Consider the following 17,097-nt stretch of genomic DNA (forward strand, 5'->3'; position numbering starts at 1 on the left):
TGTATGTTTTTGAGACTAAGAGTGAATGCTATTTTTGTCTATGTTGGGGACTGCTTAAGAGACAAAAACTGAACCTGCTATTATTAGTAGGTCAATATACTAATCAGGTAAAGCCAAAAACTTATCCGAAACTACAGAGAAAAAAAATGAGCCTGTGCTAACACATCTGCTTTTTACCTGGAACACAAAAGAAGTGGCTCTAACTGTTCTTTAAAGACTGACAGACATCCAGATTTAATGGTAAATCAGAGGTGACATAAATAGGCACGCAATTAATTTTGGATAAAATTTTTATTTTTCTGTGTTAAAATCTCTGGTGATTGGGACTTCCCTGGTGGCACAGTGGTTAAGAATCGGCCTGCCAATGCAGGGGACACGAGTTCACGCCCTGGTCCGGGAAGATCTGACATGCCAAGAAGCAACTAAGCCCATGCACCACAACTACTGAGCCTGCACCCTAGAGCCCACGAGCCACCACTACTGAGCCTACAAGCCTAGAGCCCACGCTCCGCAACAAGAGAAGACACTGCAATGAGAAGCCCACATACTGCAACGAAGAGTAGCCCCTGCTCGCTGCAACTAAAGAAAGTCCGCACACAGCAATGAAGACCCAATGCAGCTAAAAATTAATTAATTAATTAATTTAAAAAATTGGTACTGGAATGTGCCTATGTTTAAAAAGGAAAATTCTCTGGAGATTAAGAGAGGGAAAAATCCAGTTTGCTTCTATCAGAATATCTTTCTCTATGAAATTATCTGTAACTAGTCTTCTGGGTAACAACTGATTAACTAAAGAGGTTCACTCTTATTAAGAATGTCCCCTAACCTACTGTATAGCACAGGGACCTATACTCAGTGTTTTGTAATAATCTATACGGGAAAAGAATCTGAAAAAGAATAGATATATGTATATGTATAACTGAATCACTTTGCTGTATACCTGAAACTAACACAACATTGTAAATCAACTATACTCCAATATAAAATAAAAATTATAAAAAAAAATGTCCCCTAGATCTTCTTTTGAGAAGAGTATTTGGAATTCTGGATATCAACACTATAGGTCATAATAAATGTGTAATACTGATTTTTTTAAAAAACACATAGTACTTTATAGTATTAATAATCTTGCCCTCTTTATAGTAAAAACTAATTTCTTTAAAAATAAAGCATAAAGAAGGGGCCGGCCTTTGAGCGACAGAGACACAAGATGGCAGCCACCATGGGCTCGGACAATTTATGAAAACCGAATATACAGCCTTAAAATAGAATGTGGACCTAAATACCCAGAAGCACCCCCCTTAGTAAGATTTGTAACAAAAATTAATATGAATGGAGTTAATAGTTCTAATGGAGTGGTGGACCCAAGAGCCATATCAGTGCTAGCAAAATGGCAGAATTCATATAGCATCAAAGTTGTCCTGCAAGAGCTTTGGCGCCTAATGATGTCTAAAGAAAATATGAAACTCCCTCAGCCTCCTGAAGGACAGTGTTACAGCAATTAATCAAAAAGAAAAACCACAGGCCCTCCCCTACCCCCCATTCGATTTAAGCAGTCTTCATTTTCCACAGTACCAAATTTTCTAGATATGTCTTGTAGACCTCAAAGTACTGGAAAGGAAGCTCCCATTCAAAGGCAGTTTATCTTTTTTTTTTTTTTGCGGTATGTGGGCCTCTCACTGCTGTGGCCTCTCCCGTCGCGGAGCACAGGCTCCGGACACACAGGCCCAGCGGCCATGGCTCACGGGCCCAGCCGCTCCGCGGCATGTGGGATCCTCCCAGACCGGGGCACGAACCCGTTTCCCCTGCATCGGCAGGTGGACTCTCAACCACTGCGCCACCAGGGAAGCCCAAAGGCAGTTTATCTTAAGATACTGTAAATGATACTAATTTTTTGTCCATTTGAAATATATAAGTTGTGCTATAACAAATCATCCTGTCAAGTGTAACCACTGTCCACATAGTTGAACTTCTGGGATCAAGAAAGTATATTTAAATTGATTCCCATCATAACCGGTGGGGCACATCTAACTCAACTGTGAAAAGACACACCATGCAATCACCTTGCTGCTGATTACATGGCCTGAGGTCTCTGCTTCTCCCCTTCCCCTCCCCCTGCCTCTTCCCTCCCTGCAACAGCCCTCCAGCTTGGGGTGGCTTCTTACGAGTAGATGTAAGGGTTTCAGGTCACAACCTGTGGGACTCCTGCTGGGTGTGGGGGATGCTTCGTCTGCACCCCTGGTTTCTTTCTTTAAGTTTTAAATGCTGCCCCCCCTTCCAAGCCACCATCCTCTTCCCACTCTCCACTACCACCCTTGGCCGAAGCATAGATTGTAACCCCCTTGGCTCTCCTCTGAAATTGGCCTTTGGTGAGGAATTCAGGGCTTTCCCAATATCTTCTCCCTCCACCTTAATCGAGGGGTGCTGCTTTGTCCTTCCTCCTCCTCAAGTCCCTTTTTGCACCATCACCACCCAACACTTTCCATGACACTTCCTTGCTTTGGCCAGAAGCCATCAGGTAAGGCTGGAAAGCATATCTGACCTCCCTCATTTAGTTTTGGAACCACACTTACTTACTCTCCACCAGCCTGGGAAATGAATATTGGGTTCTCAGCCCTGCCACCCCCTGCTGTCATCATCAGCTGATACGTTTTTTTAGCTCAGGTTTTGATAAGGTGAAAAGAACAGTCACCAGTGTCACAGACCTGCCAGCTCTCAAAGTCCTTGGTGGTTAAACTTGGAGAAAGGCCACAGAAGACACTTGTAAGCACAAACGATCCCTCTCTGAATGAATTGTTTTCTTTTCCTGTAATTGCTTTTGCTTTTAAAAATTGAAGTTTTAAACAGGGCTCTTATTTGGTCATCCTTGCAATCCATTTGGGTCTAGTTTGGAATCTGACAACTGGAACAAAAAGAACCATGAACTCGGTGCACACTTTGGTTTCGGTGCTGCTGCTTCTCTCGGTCCTCAGCAGGGATAAGAAAGAACTCGGGTGTGCACGGCAGATCCCCAGAATTCCTGGCCAATGGCTGTGTTTTTCCACTTTTCTGTTCAGGACCACTAAATGCTGAGATGTTGGATGCATACCGAAATAAAAGCAATTCATTGTGTTCTAAGGTTTTTTTTTTTTTTTTTTTTTTTAACTTAGTGTTTGTGTAAAGCCACCTTTTGAAGCAGCAACTATCAAGTCTGAAAAGCAATTGATGTTTCCATTCATCTTTTTCTGGGGAAAACCTTAGTTCTAAGGATTTAACATCCTGTAAGTAAAGTTTAACATAACAGTATTCCATAGGTAGACTTTTTATTGTCAGACCATTGCCTGATTTTAATATAATAAAAAGTGTGCATTAATATTAAAAAAAAGCATAAAATATAATACTAACATTTTGGAACTATAAGGCCACCATGGACAATTCAAAAGCAATTTGAAAGTGAAAAGGCATTATTATTATTAAGAACTCCTTTCTATTTCATTAGCTGTAAGCTACTTAAGTTCAATATCAAAGACAAATTAAATGTCTAAGTGGAAAGTCTTTAAAGAGTGTTCTGTTGTTAAAAAAAAATTCTCAGGGTAATAAAAAATGGTCTATCTAAGCCTCCAAAGAAGGTCACAACAATAATAATCCTGGTTAAGGTATTTCCCAAAAGACAACTGTTTGGACTGCAGCAAATGCCTTTGATACACAACTGGCTTCAAAAACTTTAATTTGGGTTCAACATATATTACTATATTAAAAATGAGTTCCAACCTAACAGCAAGATTAAGATTAAGTAAGCCACTAGGTAGCCTCCATTAAGACCCCCGGCAAGAATGACAGCATTAAAAGGCAACATTAGGGCCTTCCCTGGTGGCGCAGTGGTTAACAATCCACCTCCCAATACAGGGGACACGGGTTTGAGCCCTAGTCCAGGAAGATCCCACATGCCTTGGAGCAACTAAGTCCACATGCCACAACTACTGAGCCTGTGCTCTAGAGCCCGTGAGCCACAACTGCTAAGCCCACATGCCACAGCTACCGAAGCCCGCGCGCCTAGAGCCCGTGCTCTGCAACGAGAAGCCACTGCAATGAGAAGCCCATGCACCACAACGAAGAGTAACTCCTGCTCGCCGGAACTAGAGAAAGCCCGCGCGCAGCAACGAAGACCCAACACAGCCAAAAATAAATAAATAAATATATTATGTTTTTAAAGGCAACAGTAAAAAAAGTTCCATGTGTACCACAGAGGATGCCTAAGCTCCCTCCTGTAAGGCTCTACCAGGAGGGAGGGAGAAGGTTGGAATTCTAGTGATGGATTCCACTAAGTGGGAGCAAAAACCAAAGGCTATTTATTTTGGTTCCGTTGCCATTGCTTATACCCAACTCCCTCTACTGTGTTTGTCCCAGCTAGTTTGATCTAGGGGAACCAAGGGTTACAAATGATTAAAATGCAGTGATGATGATGATGATGATGATGAAGCAAGCTCTAAAACTTCTGTTCAATCCACAACCAGAGTCAGGAAATGAAATACAGCTCGCTTTGGTAGGACAAACCGTCTTATTCTGTGGGAGGTGAAAATTTCATTATAATTAAGATAACCACCCTCAACTATATGTTACATTCTGTACTTTTTTCAGGGTTTAATTTCCCTTGTCCAGATTTTCACTTGCTTAGAGGAAAAAAAAAATGATCACAGTCCATCACAGGCATGTATATAACTCATTTGGACATTGAAGCTATGTCTGTTTAATATTCCTGGTGTGGTTAAGAGAAAAGAGATGGATTTTTTTTCTATGAATCAAACATAAAAATTAACCCAACTACTTTTAGACATCTGTACACCAGATCAAGGACAGCTATAAATTTCTAAGCTGGCAATGCTCCCTAATCAAATATCGTGACTTCCTGAGGAAGTAAAAGCTAAAAGAAACAGTAGAGACGTTTTCAAACAAGACCCATCCTCAGCAATCCATATTCAATAGGTACAGTCTGCCTTTACCTACAGCATATCTATCAATATGTCATATGACAATCTGATTCTCACCTTCTGGAGAACTGAAGGAAATGACCAGGAACTCCTCCTCTGATGATGAATTTCTCAACAGCTTGCCTGTCTGTATCTATACTGATGAGATCACATGTCTATGCATCTCAGCTCCCTCATCAGCATTTTATTTATTGCAAATGTTCTCCAATATGCACCAAAGAGCAAGCAAGCAAGTAGTGACATTTAGATGACAAGCTAGTGCTAACTCAAATGTTTTTCCGGACATCTATTTGATATTTTTAACCTGTCGAAGTCAAAATCTTGGAAGTAATACAGGGACATTATCATACAACTTCATAATAAGGCACAGAATTGTCAGTGTTTCACATTCTGATAAACTGGAGAGATGTTTAGCAATTACAGCATATCTTGTAATTTTGTTCATAATTTAAAACAGTGACTAAAATCACAGAAGGTAAAAGCTGGAAAAGCCATTAGATGTTATCTAGTCCTTTGTAGTTCTTGAACTGGCAGCACTAGCTCTTCTTGTCAGCTTGTTAAAAATGCAAAATATCACAAGCCACTAGAGACCTACTAAACCAGAATTTGCAGTTTTAACAAGATCCCCAGGTGAGCTAGTTCCCTCATCTTACTTATAAGAAAACTGAAGAGCACTTGTCCAAGATTATACAGCAAAAAGTTACAATTCGGACTTAGCTCTTAACTCCCAGTCTTTGTCCACCTCAGCACCCTGATATCCAAACAAACAGTTAAGGTCCAGACACCACACCACACATGTTGGCTACAAAGAGGAATACACCAGAGCCCTTGCTCTGAAGGAACCCACACTTATGACAGAGATGAAAACAAGACATTATTTTTTAAGTGTGGTGACAAAGTTATCCCCAGGGAACTACGGCAGTAATAAAAGGGGCATCTAACTCAGTCCAGGAGGGGAGACAGGAAAGACAGTAGGTGAGTAGAAGCATGCCAAATAAAAGGAAGGGGAGACCTGAGCAAAAGAATGGTGGTGAAGAAAAGAATGTGAGGCATTCAGCGGAAAAACAAGAGCTTGATGTTAACAGAACTACAACCAGAACTTCCACTGAAAGATCATGGACTTTTATCTAGGCCTAAATTGCAGGTCTGCAAAAACAAATTCCCAAATAGATCAATTATAAATTCCTGTACCAAGAGTAAAACTTTTACGCAAATAATCTTTTATTCAGATGACCCTTTGCAGTCTTTTTTCTCAAGTCTCTAAGTGTTTCACAGCTGATTTAATAGAAGATTGAGCAAGTTTACTCTGCTGTTTGCTCCCTACCCACCCCCATAGCCCGAGACATATTTAAAGTTAGACCTGATCCATTTCTAATTTCTAAATGGATGACCTATAAACCTGAACAGGCAAATGATTGGGCTAATAGTCAAATTATAAATCAAAACCTCCCTTCTGTGGAATCCATCCATCCACTACCAAAATCATAGGCGGAAGTGAAGCTTACCCATGGCACTCCTGAATGTGGAGGAGGTACCCAGAGAGAAAATGCCTCAAATCAGAACCACTCCACAAACACCCTTTCTTCCCTGTACAAGGCAGAGGTTAGTAAAACAGAATAGCAAGGCAGTGGTGATATTAGCCCTTGGATGTCTCACTATAAGACCACATATTCCCCAATACTATTCATGTTACTTGACCTAAAAAATGACATGTCTCAGGGAACCATCTACCCCAGCGGGCCCCAACCTTTTTGGAACCAGGGACCAGTTTCGTGGAAAACAATTTTCTATAGACGGGGGTGGGGGTTGTGGGGGTGGGAATGGTTCAGGCGGTAATTCGAGCGATGCGGAGCGATGCAGAGCAATGGGGAGCGATGGGGAGCGATGGGGAGTGGCAGATGAAGCTTTGTTTGCTGGCCCGCTGCTCACCTCCTGCTGTGCGGCCCGGGTCCTAACAGGCCTTGGACTGGTACCGGTCCCCTGATCTACTCCATGGCTCTTCACTTACAGGACCAGTGTATCTCACTTTATGCGCCAGATAGATCATAAAGGTGGGTATAAACTAAAATCCTGTCAATTAAGCCTTACTTACCCACGATGTGATGCTCTGCCTTTGTTCCAGGCAGCATATCAGCTGTTCTAACTCTGTGCCCTCTGGAAAGGAGTTTACAATTAAAAAAAAAACCCTTAAATGAACAAGGGTTATTTTAATTTAAAGGAATCCTACAGCAGTATCATTTTAGAGAAAAGAGCTTTTGCAAATTTTGTTTTAGGTTTGGTACATACATATCAATGGTTGTTCATTCCAAAAGTGACAAGCTTAGCTATGAACAATTTATAGAGACTTTATGAAGGTTTAAACAAATTAACAAAACCTCCATTTTATACCTCTCGCCACAGTTAACTACAGTTTTCTTACAGTTGTAGTTTGGGGGCCGAGGGTGTTTCATAAGCATCGTTCTTCCACAGGTAACTTTCAGGCTGTTAGAAAATGTGAGATAGATGCCACTGTAGAAAACTAATCCTAACAACCACTCATGGAGGGGATATGGAGATATGTGTATATGTATAGCTGATTCACTTTGCTGTACAGCAGAAACTAACACAACATTGTAAAGCAATTATATTCCAATAAAGATATTTTTAAAAAATCGCTCGCATTTTAAAAGTGTCATATGCTTTATAAACTGCTCATTGAATCTTTCCATTCTCCGTAAGTGGCAGGTCACAGAAGCTGTTCGTGGCCATTCTCCTCAATCCCAGATGAGGAAACAAAAGCTCAGTGATTAAGTGACTTGTCCAAGGTCATTCACACAACTGATTTGTGGCAAAGCTGGGATAATGAGGAAGCATGGGAAGGGGAGGAGCAGAAGGTGATGCTTAAGGAAATGACATATGGCTTTCTTCCCCAGCTCCCCGTTATCACCCCCTCAGCCCTTCCCTGACCCCATTCTCCTCCCTTACAATCCCAAATAATAAAAACAAGGAAACAAAAATTAAAATAGGTCAAAATCATGCTCTAAGATTTTTCAGTTTTTCACTCATTCCTCCCTATATAAAATAGAGAGAGGTAGTGGTAGGAGCCTGGAAGAATATTTCCGATCTGCCAAAGTAGTCCCTGGGCTGAGAACTATATTATCTACTTCGCTAATAAAAAATAAAAAGGAAAATATATGGTGGGTTTAAATGTACAGCAGGTTTAAAGAGAGAATTGTCTCTCTGTAAAGAATTGTCTCATGGATGAAAGGGAATACGAAAATAATATTACAGTAGACATGGTAAGATTACATGTGATTTTTCAGAAGCATATATTAAGCCATAGGAATAAGGGAAAAAAGAGAAAGTCATATAATCATCTTGGTATGTGCAGAAAAAGTATTTAAATTCAATAACCATTCATGTCTTTAAAAAAATGTCAGCAAACTAGAAACAGAAGAGAATTCCTTCAACTAGAAAAAACTACAAAAACCACAGTAATTGCCATACACGATGATAAAATAATGCATTCATTCTCCATCCCTACAAAAAAGATGCCACTATCACCTCTTCTATTAAGCACTGTACTGGTAATTATGACCAGTCTGGTAATGCAAGAAAAAAAAAAAGATGAGAAAGGAAGGGGGAAAAAAACTAACATTACTCACAGGTGACATCATTGGGCACATAGAAAATCCCAAGAATCTACCGACAACTTCCACTTCTGCGTAGGATATAATAGGTCGTGGCAACCTGATTCAGCTTCAATAACTAGAGAAAGCCACAAAAAATTTAAAAATCACATTTTCATAGATGTTGGAGAGTTGTGGAAGCAATGAGGAGTGGATAAACTGGAATTCCAGAGGGGAGAGCCCTCTGAGGTGAGTGGATGATCATCACCTATTCTCTTCTCTGGAGGTATCTGCCAATTCTGGGTGCAGACTAAAGATCATACTTGACCCAAGAAGAAGGACTCTACTAAGGGAAGAGAAACAAACAAGGCTCTGGTGGGTGCATGAGCTTGGTTTAACAGATTAAAGCCCCAAGATGCCCCAAATTCACAGCTGATTTTTGCCACAGGAGGTTTTCTGAAATACCAACCAGAATGGTTAAAATGAAAAGAATAAAAAACACCAGTGGGGCTTCCCTGGTGGCACAGTGGTTGAGAGTCTGCCTGCCGATGCAGGGGACACGGGTTCGTGCCCCAGTCCGGGAAGATCCCACATGCCGCGGAGCAGCTGGGCCCGTGAGCCATGGTCACTGAGCCTGCGCATCCGGAGCCTGTGCTCCGCAATGGGAGAGGCCACAGCAGTGAGAGGCCTGCGTACTGCAAAAAAAACAAAAAAACAAAAACACACACCAGTGATAGAGAAGTCAGAGGGCAACCCAAACTCTCATACACTGCCAATGAGGATGCAAACTGGCATAACTATTTTCCAAAACTGGCAGTATATACTAAAGCTGACAATATGACCTAACAGTTCATGTATTAGCTATATACCCCATATAAATGCATTTATATGTTCATAGCAATACTATTCATAATAGCCAAAACTAGAAAAGATCAAATGTCCATGAGCAATGAAAAGGTAAATACACTGTGATATATTCACACAATGGAATAGTATACAACAATGAAAATGAATAATCTAGAACAAAGAACAAAAATAAGGACGAATCTCACTAATGTAAGGTTGAGTGAAAGAAGTCAGATGCTAAAGAGTAAATAGTTTTTCTCCCATTTAAATAAAGTGCAAGAATAAGTAAAATCAAGCTATGCTTTATGTCAGGATGGTGGTTACCCTTGGGGGTAGTGGGTAGTGAACAGAAGAAAACATGAGGGGGGCTTCTGAGATGCTGACCATGTGCTGGTTATACAGGTATGTTCACAGAGGTATGGTCAGTTTGTGAAAATTCATCAAGCTGAACACATGATACATTTCGATTAAAAGTTTTTTAAAATAGAGTTTTTGAAAATATAAAACATAGTAAAATAAAAGAGGAGAGAGATAAATGCATTACTCAAGGCTATAAAGATCATCCATCAAAAGTCATCCTGGAGGGACTTCACTGGTGGCGCAGTGGTTAAGAATCCACCTGCCAACGCAGGGGACACAGGTTCGAGCCCTGGTCCGGGAAGATCCCACATGCTGCAGGAGCAACTAAGCCCGTGCTTCACAACTACTGAGCCTGCTCTCTAGAGCCTGCGAGCCATAACTACTGAGCCTGTGCTCCACAACAAGAGAAGCCACCGCAATGAGAAGACCACACACCGCAAGGAAGAGTGTAGCCCCTGCTCGCCGCAACTAAAGAAAAGGCCACACGTAGCAATGAAGACTCAACACAGCCAAAAATAAATAAGTAAAATAAAAAAATAAATCTATTAAAAACAAAAGTCATCCTGGAAATAGTACCACTTAGACACTGAGAAGTAGCTATCCATATCAAACAGGTGCTAAACTAAGAAGGCTCAGAAGAAATAACAGTCCAATTAACATAATAATTATCTAAACCTTCTCAGGTGTGTCCTGAGACAATTATTTCTTTTTTTTTTTTTTTTTTTTTGCGGTACGCGGGCCTCTCTCTCACTGTTGTGGCCTCTCCCGTTGCGGAGCACAGGCTCCGGACACACAGGCTCAGCGGCCATGGCTCACAGGCCTAGCCGCTCTGCAGCATGTGGGATCTTCCCGGACCAGGGCACAAACCCATGTCCCTTGCATCAACAGGCAGGCTCCCAACCACTGCGCCACCAGGGAAGCCCTGAGACAATTATTTCTGTTGATGTCCTCTTGGCCACAAGAACTAGGAGACCCATGTAATAAGCACAGCATGAGTCAACTGAGTCAATAATATGTTAAATCATTTAACAAGTCTTTACTCACTATGTATGATTTGAAGGCTAGCTTTTAGTAATTACTTTAGACCCCAGTAAAGATTTCAAGATAAAACTTGACACTCCCAGAAACCAATTAAGAGTGACAAGCAATAAATGTGATCCAAATAAAAGCAAAATGATTAAACTTCAAATAAATAAATTCTCCCATCAATAATTTTCAACATTTACATTAAACAACAACTTCTAACCCAGGATTTTTTTTTAACATCTTTATTGGAGTATAATTGCTCTACAATGGTGTGTTAGTTTCTGCTGTATAAGAAAGTGAATCAGCTATATGTATACATATATCCCCATATCCCCTCCCTCTTGCGTCTCCCTCCCACCCTCCCTATCCCACCCCTCTAGGTGGTCACAAAGCACTGAGCTGATCTCCCTGTGCTATGTGGCTGCTTCCCACTAGCTATCTATTTTACATTTGGTAGCGTATAAATGTCCATGCCATTCTCTCACTTTGTCACAGCTTACCCTTCCCCCTCCTGTGTCCTCAAGTCCATTCTCTATGTGTGTCTTTATTCCTGTCCTGCCCCTAGGTTCTTCAGAACCTTTTTTTGTTTTTTTTAGATTCCATATATATGTGTTAGCATATGGTATTTGTTTTTCTCTTTCTCACTTACTTCACTCTGTATGATAGACTCTAGGTCCATCCACCTCACTACAAATAACTCGATTTCATTTCTTTTTATGGCTGAGTAATATTCCATTGTATATATGAGCCACATCTTCTTTATCCATTCATTAGTCGATGGACACTTAGGTTGCTTCCATGTCCTGGTTATTATAAATAGAGCTGCAATGAACATTGTGGTACATGACTCTTTTTGAATTATGGTTTTCTCAGGGTATATGCCCAGTAGTGGGATTGCCGGGTCATATGGTAGTTCTATTTTTAGTTTTTTAAGGAACCTCCATACTGTTCTCCATAGTGGCTGTATCAATTTACATTCCCACCACTAACCCAAGATTTGAATTAGACAGGTTCTTTTATTTTAAAACAAAAAAAGAATACTACATAAAGTGAACATTTCCTCAAACTCAGAATTAATTTTACACATGGGTCATCTTCCTCATAGACTCTCCATGACCTCAGAATAGCAAGGACAGTTCAAAGATCCCTATCATGGTCTCTAAAGATTAATTCGAATCACAGTCTAGGAAGAGTTATCAATCTGTAAATAATTCTCTCAAGACAGCCCTCCAAGGAAAGCAAACCGCAAACACTCATATTCTGTACAGAGTGGTGAATCTCCATGTGAGGGCTCAGTTCCACTGACATGTACACCCAAGTTCTGACAGAAAGAGAATCCTGCCCTCTTCAGATAATGCTGGTTCAGAAAGCTTGACCTGTACTCTGCCTTAGTATGATTCTCCATGCCAGTACTGACTCAATGACCACTTCCAGACAATGTTCAGTAATTATATACCTTCACCTTTACCAAATGACCCCTATGCTGCTCAGATCCTGGATCCTATTGAACTCTTGGTCAAATGGCTTTGGGGCCTCATCTGGTACTGCCAATCAAGAGTCACATGAAGTGTTCATATGGGTGCATTAAACTGACAGAGGTACCTAAAGTTGCATCAGACTTGGACAGCCTTTACAGCTTTTCTCCTGTAAAATAGGTATAAGTAAACTTCACCCAGGCAGTGTCTGGTTCATAGTAGGCACCCACAAATGGTAACCTTATAATCATCACCATTGTTATGTTCCTAGGGTGGCGAGAAGCAAACAGACCACCTCAACAGTCACCATGTTATTACTGGCATTCTTAACATATACTCATGCAAATTCCAGTTGTATAATGTCATCTCCAGGATGGCCTGGTAATAGGATGGTACTTTATAAGACTATCAGAAAAACAGGCAAATAATGATCCCTTTATAATTGCTGTAGGCAAGCCACTGTTTATAGTCAGTGGTTCTCAACAGAACCACGTGCTTCCCAAGGGGACATTTGTCAGTGTGTCACAAATGAATTGTCACAACTGAAAGGTACAACTGGCAACTAGCGAGTAGAAGCCAGGGATGCTGCTAAGCATCCTACAATGCACAGGATAACGTTCATGACAAAATTATCTGGCCAAAAACGTCAACAGTGCTCAGGATGAAAGACCCTAGTTTATAGTTCTGACTTCATCATCCAAAAAATAATGGATAACTGCAACCAGTTTAATCCACTTAAAATAAAACCAGGAGATAGACTCATCAAAACACAGAAAGCTGTTATCTATTAAACTCCCACCTATTTATTTTTATTTTTTAAAATTTATTTATTTTTGGCTGCATTGTGTCTTTGTTGCTGTGCGCGGGCTTTCTCTAGCTGCAGCGAGCGGGGGCTACTCTTCCTTGAGGTGTGCGTGCTTCTCATTTGGTGGCTTCACTTGTTGCAGAGCATGGGCTCTAGGTGTGGGCCTCAGTAGCTGTGGCATGAGGGCTCAGTAGCTGTAGCTCACGAGCTCTGGAGCACAGGCTCAGTAGTTGTGGCGAACGGGCTTAGTTGCTCCGCGGCATGTGGGATCTTCCCGGACCAGGGCTTGAACCCGTGTCCCTGCATTGGCAGGCGGATTCTTAACCACTGCACCACCAGGTAAGTCCTACCTATTTATTTTTAAAAATCTGAACCAGAAAAGGCTTAAATGAAGAGAGGGGGAAAACTGATAATGAAGGAGAAAGAGAGAGGTTTGTAGAAACCTTGTCCTTGAGTAAGCAATCTAGTACACAAGTAAAGGGATCTGCCTTAGAAGGAGCACAGCCAGGGTACTGGGACAGACTCTCACTGAATGCTCAGTCAGCATTTTACACAGCATAAACTCTTCGTAGGGATTATACCTTCAACAAACCCCTTAGGTAGATCCTATTATTCCCGTTTTTCCTGGATGGGGAAATTAAACCTCATAAAGTTATTTGGCTAGGGCCATACACGCATTAAATAAAAGGACTAAGATTTAAACCCAAGTCTTTAGACACCAAAGCACCATGCTCTTCTTAATCATTCCATCAAGTTAAAAAGCTTATCTTATGTACAGAGACTAAATCCCTGGAAGGATACTCACAGAAATGTTCAGTATGGTTATCTATGGATAGTAAACTATTAGTTGGTCTCTATTTGTACTTTTCAGGTCAGTACAGAAAGAATCTTTGAAAAGATAAAACTTAATGGACTTGAACGTACTAGTCTCTGCTTAGTAAACTTATAAGCCCAAAGTGAACTTTTTGTTACTGTTGTTAACTTGCATCAGCAACATCACAATACAACAAGCTGATTAATGAAGAAAAAACCTGAGCTCCATTTCCATTCACTGTTGCTGCTGACAACTTGGTTCCCTTAAGAAACTAGTTTGTTGGCTCACAACTTGGGCAATTTCCAAACAAATTTTTTTGGACGGTTTGTGATGTGAGGTAAAAGCTTTAAGCAGACAATGGAACAGAACCCACAGCCTAATTCCGGAACCTACTTTCTCAATTGCTGACCTAATGTGGTTTGGCCCAATGTTGCTGTCAATTTTAGGATTCATTTGTTTCTTTCTACAAACAGAATAAGAATTTTAGGTAGTTTCATAGGTAAGAGCCTAGATTCTGATGACTTTTTTTTTTTAATTGCAGATGCTGTTCTATTTAGATAAAGACTTTAAAAAAACTTAACCCTCAAGCCCCATCTAGGTGGCTGCCTACAACTTTGAAATAAACCCCTGTTGTTGCATCCAAAAATAAAATACATAACACTTTCTTCTCCTCTTCATAGCAATGGTGGCATTGTTACTGTTATTAGTCCACATTTATTGAACACTTAACTATATGATGGAGACATATACATTACATGCATTTCCTCATTTCATTCTCACCACAAACTTGTAAGGTAGATACTATTATTGTCCCCATTTTGCTGATGAGGGGAAAGGCTTGAACAGGGCAGTAACGATCACCAGGCCACACAGAGGTGAATGGCAGAGTCCAGGCATTGTGGCTCCAGGATCCCAATAGCAATGCGAGCCAAAGAATAATTATCTGCATTCTCGCCTAGTCCCAAAAGGATGTGTATCAGGATGGAATCTTCCCCAATACTATGACCAATCCATAAAAGCAACGTTCAAATATCCAAGACTATTAGGTAAAAGAGCAAACTCACTTTGTGTTGCCTCAGCAGGCAAAACTAAGTTTAATGGTGGAAGGTGGAAGGAGAGCTACTGATGCTCATGTAACCGATGAACAGTTAGAATAGTCGTCACTGACTAGGTCGTGTCAGAAGCACCTGACCACCTAGTATTAAAGTAGAGGCTTGAATACTATTCATAATGTGATTCCCAAACTATTTTTTTTAAAAAGAAAATATGCTTTCCTCTACTGAAATCTTACAGAAGTGTAAATCATAAACTAAACTACTCTGGTTCAAGAGGAGCAGAGGAAGTCAGAGTCCCCACCTCACCATCTCAGGGCCCCTCAGTGGCAGTGATACTGTCAAGCATTCCCAAGACTCCGACAGTACAGTTCAGAAGTTAATACAGAATCCCAGCATGGATGAATCTTGAAGACGTTATGTTAAGTGAAGTAAACTAGTCACCAAAGGACAAAGACTGTTTGATTCCACTTATATGTGATATCTAGAGTAGTCAAATTCAGAGACAGAAAGTAGAAGGGTAGTTGCCAGGGGCTGAGGGGAAGGGGGAATGGGAAATTACTGTTTGCCGGATACAGAGTTTCAGTTTGGGAAAATGAAAAAGTTCTGGAGATGGATGGTGGTGATGGTTGCGCAACAATGTAATTACACTGATGTGATACAGTTAGTGCCACTGAACTGTACACTTAAAAATGGTTAAAATGGTAAACTTTATGTATATTTCACAATTAAAAACAATAAAAAACCATTAAAATCAGTCAGGATCTTAGTGTGCAAAATAAAATAAAAATACTAACAAAAGAAACGAACTGGGGCTTCCCTGGTGGCGCAGTGGTTGAGAGTCCGCCTGCCGGTGCAGGGGACACAGGTTCGTGCCCCAGTCTGGGAGGATCCCACATGCCGCGGAGCGGCTGGGCCCGTGAGCCATGGCCGCTGGGCCTGCGCGTCCGGAGCCTGTGCTTCGCGACGGGAGAGGCCACAGCAGTGAGAGGCCCGCGTACCGCACACAAAAAAAAAAAAAAAAAGAAAAAAAAGAAACGAACTGTATTAGAAATGAACATAATCATACTGAAGAGGGTGGGAAAGAAATGAACTAACTTGAGACTTCCCTGGTGGCTCAGTGGTTAAGAATCTGACTGCCAATGCAGGGGACATGGATTTGAACCCTAGTCCAGGAAGATCCCACATGCCGCGGAGCAACTCAGCCCGTGCGCCACAACTACTGAGCCTGAGCTCTAGAGCTTGTGAGCCATAACTACTGAGCCCACGTGATGCAACTACTGAGGCCCGCGCACCTAGAGCCCGTGCTCCGCAACAAGATAAGCCACCACAAGGAGAAGCCCACGCACCACAATGAAGAGTAGCCCACGCTCACTGCACGTAGAGAAAGCCCGCATGCAGCGACGAAGACCCAATGCAGCCAAAAATAAATAAAGTAATTAAAAAAAAAAGAAATGAACTAACTTTAACTGGAAAATAGTATTTTGACTGGATACAATAAAGACAGAAATTACTGTACATAAATGTTATGATATAGTTATCAAAAGTGTTTCTTACAGAGGTGTAGGCTAGCAATTATGAAAGCACTTTATATGTATACCAGAACTGATCAAATAAGTAAATAAATTGTAGATAATGAAATCCAGTGTACTCGTTGTTAGAGGAAGAAACTATAAATAGGGAAAAAGAAAAGACTAAAATAAGCTTTGTAATAGGAATCAGAGATATCAATACAAACTCATGATTTGGAGTATATCTATCCAGATTTAGAAACATAAATATGTTTATGTGTGGGTATATCTAGACTATCCACTAAACACAATGATACCTCAGTGACCGTAAGTACATCTAGTGTCCAGACTGTGATCCCTAAACATCACTTTCCAATAAAAAGAATCAAGTAGTTGATTTCAGGGCTAGGGCAAAGAAAATACGAAATGAGTCTGAAACACCGTATAGTGCCAGAAGTAAAGAAGTTCTCTAAAAAAGATGGGGGCTTATTGAAAGTACACAGGAGCCAACCCAAAGGCGTTCCTAATGGCCAAAGCTAGAACAATTTGTTCAACACATAAATAATGATAGCAATGAATTTTAACCTGTAGAGTAAAACAAGTATCTGTGAATCCATACTGAAAGAAATAAGT

The 17,097-nt window shown here is 40.9% G+C and overlaps 1 protein-coding gene across 1 annotated transcript in view; it reads right to left on the reverse strand.

The window, feature by feature from the left end:
• The window catches only part of IDE (insulin degrading enzyme), a gene marked incomplete at both ends in the record, with an annotated part of 119,723 nt that overhangs the window by 76,875 nt on the left and 25,751 nt on the right, over positions 1–17,097 (reverse strand). The window contains 2 exons of the mRNA XM_079711840.1: positions 7,387–7,448; positions 8,629–8,714. Of these exons, the coding sequence (XP_079567966.1) occupies positions 7,387–7,448; positions 8,629–8,714 (148 nt within the window). The remainder of the gene's footprint in view (positions 1–7,386; positions 7,449–8,628; positions 8,715–17,097) is intronic.

The sequence above is a fragment of the Hyperoodon ampullatus genome (assembly GCF_949752795.1).
Source record: "Hyperoodon ampullatus genome assembly, chromosome: 1".
In the NCBI taxonomy this organism is placed as follows: Eukaryota; Metazoa; Chordata; class Mammalia; order Artiodactyla; family Ziphiidae; genus Hyperoodon; species Hyperoodon ampullatus.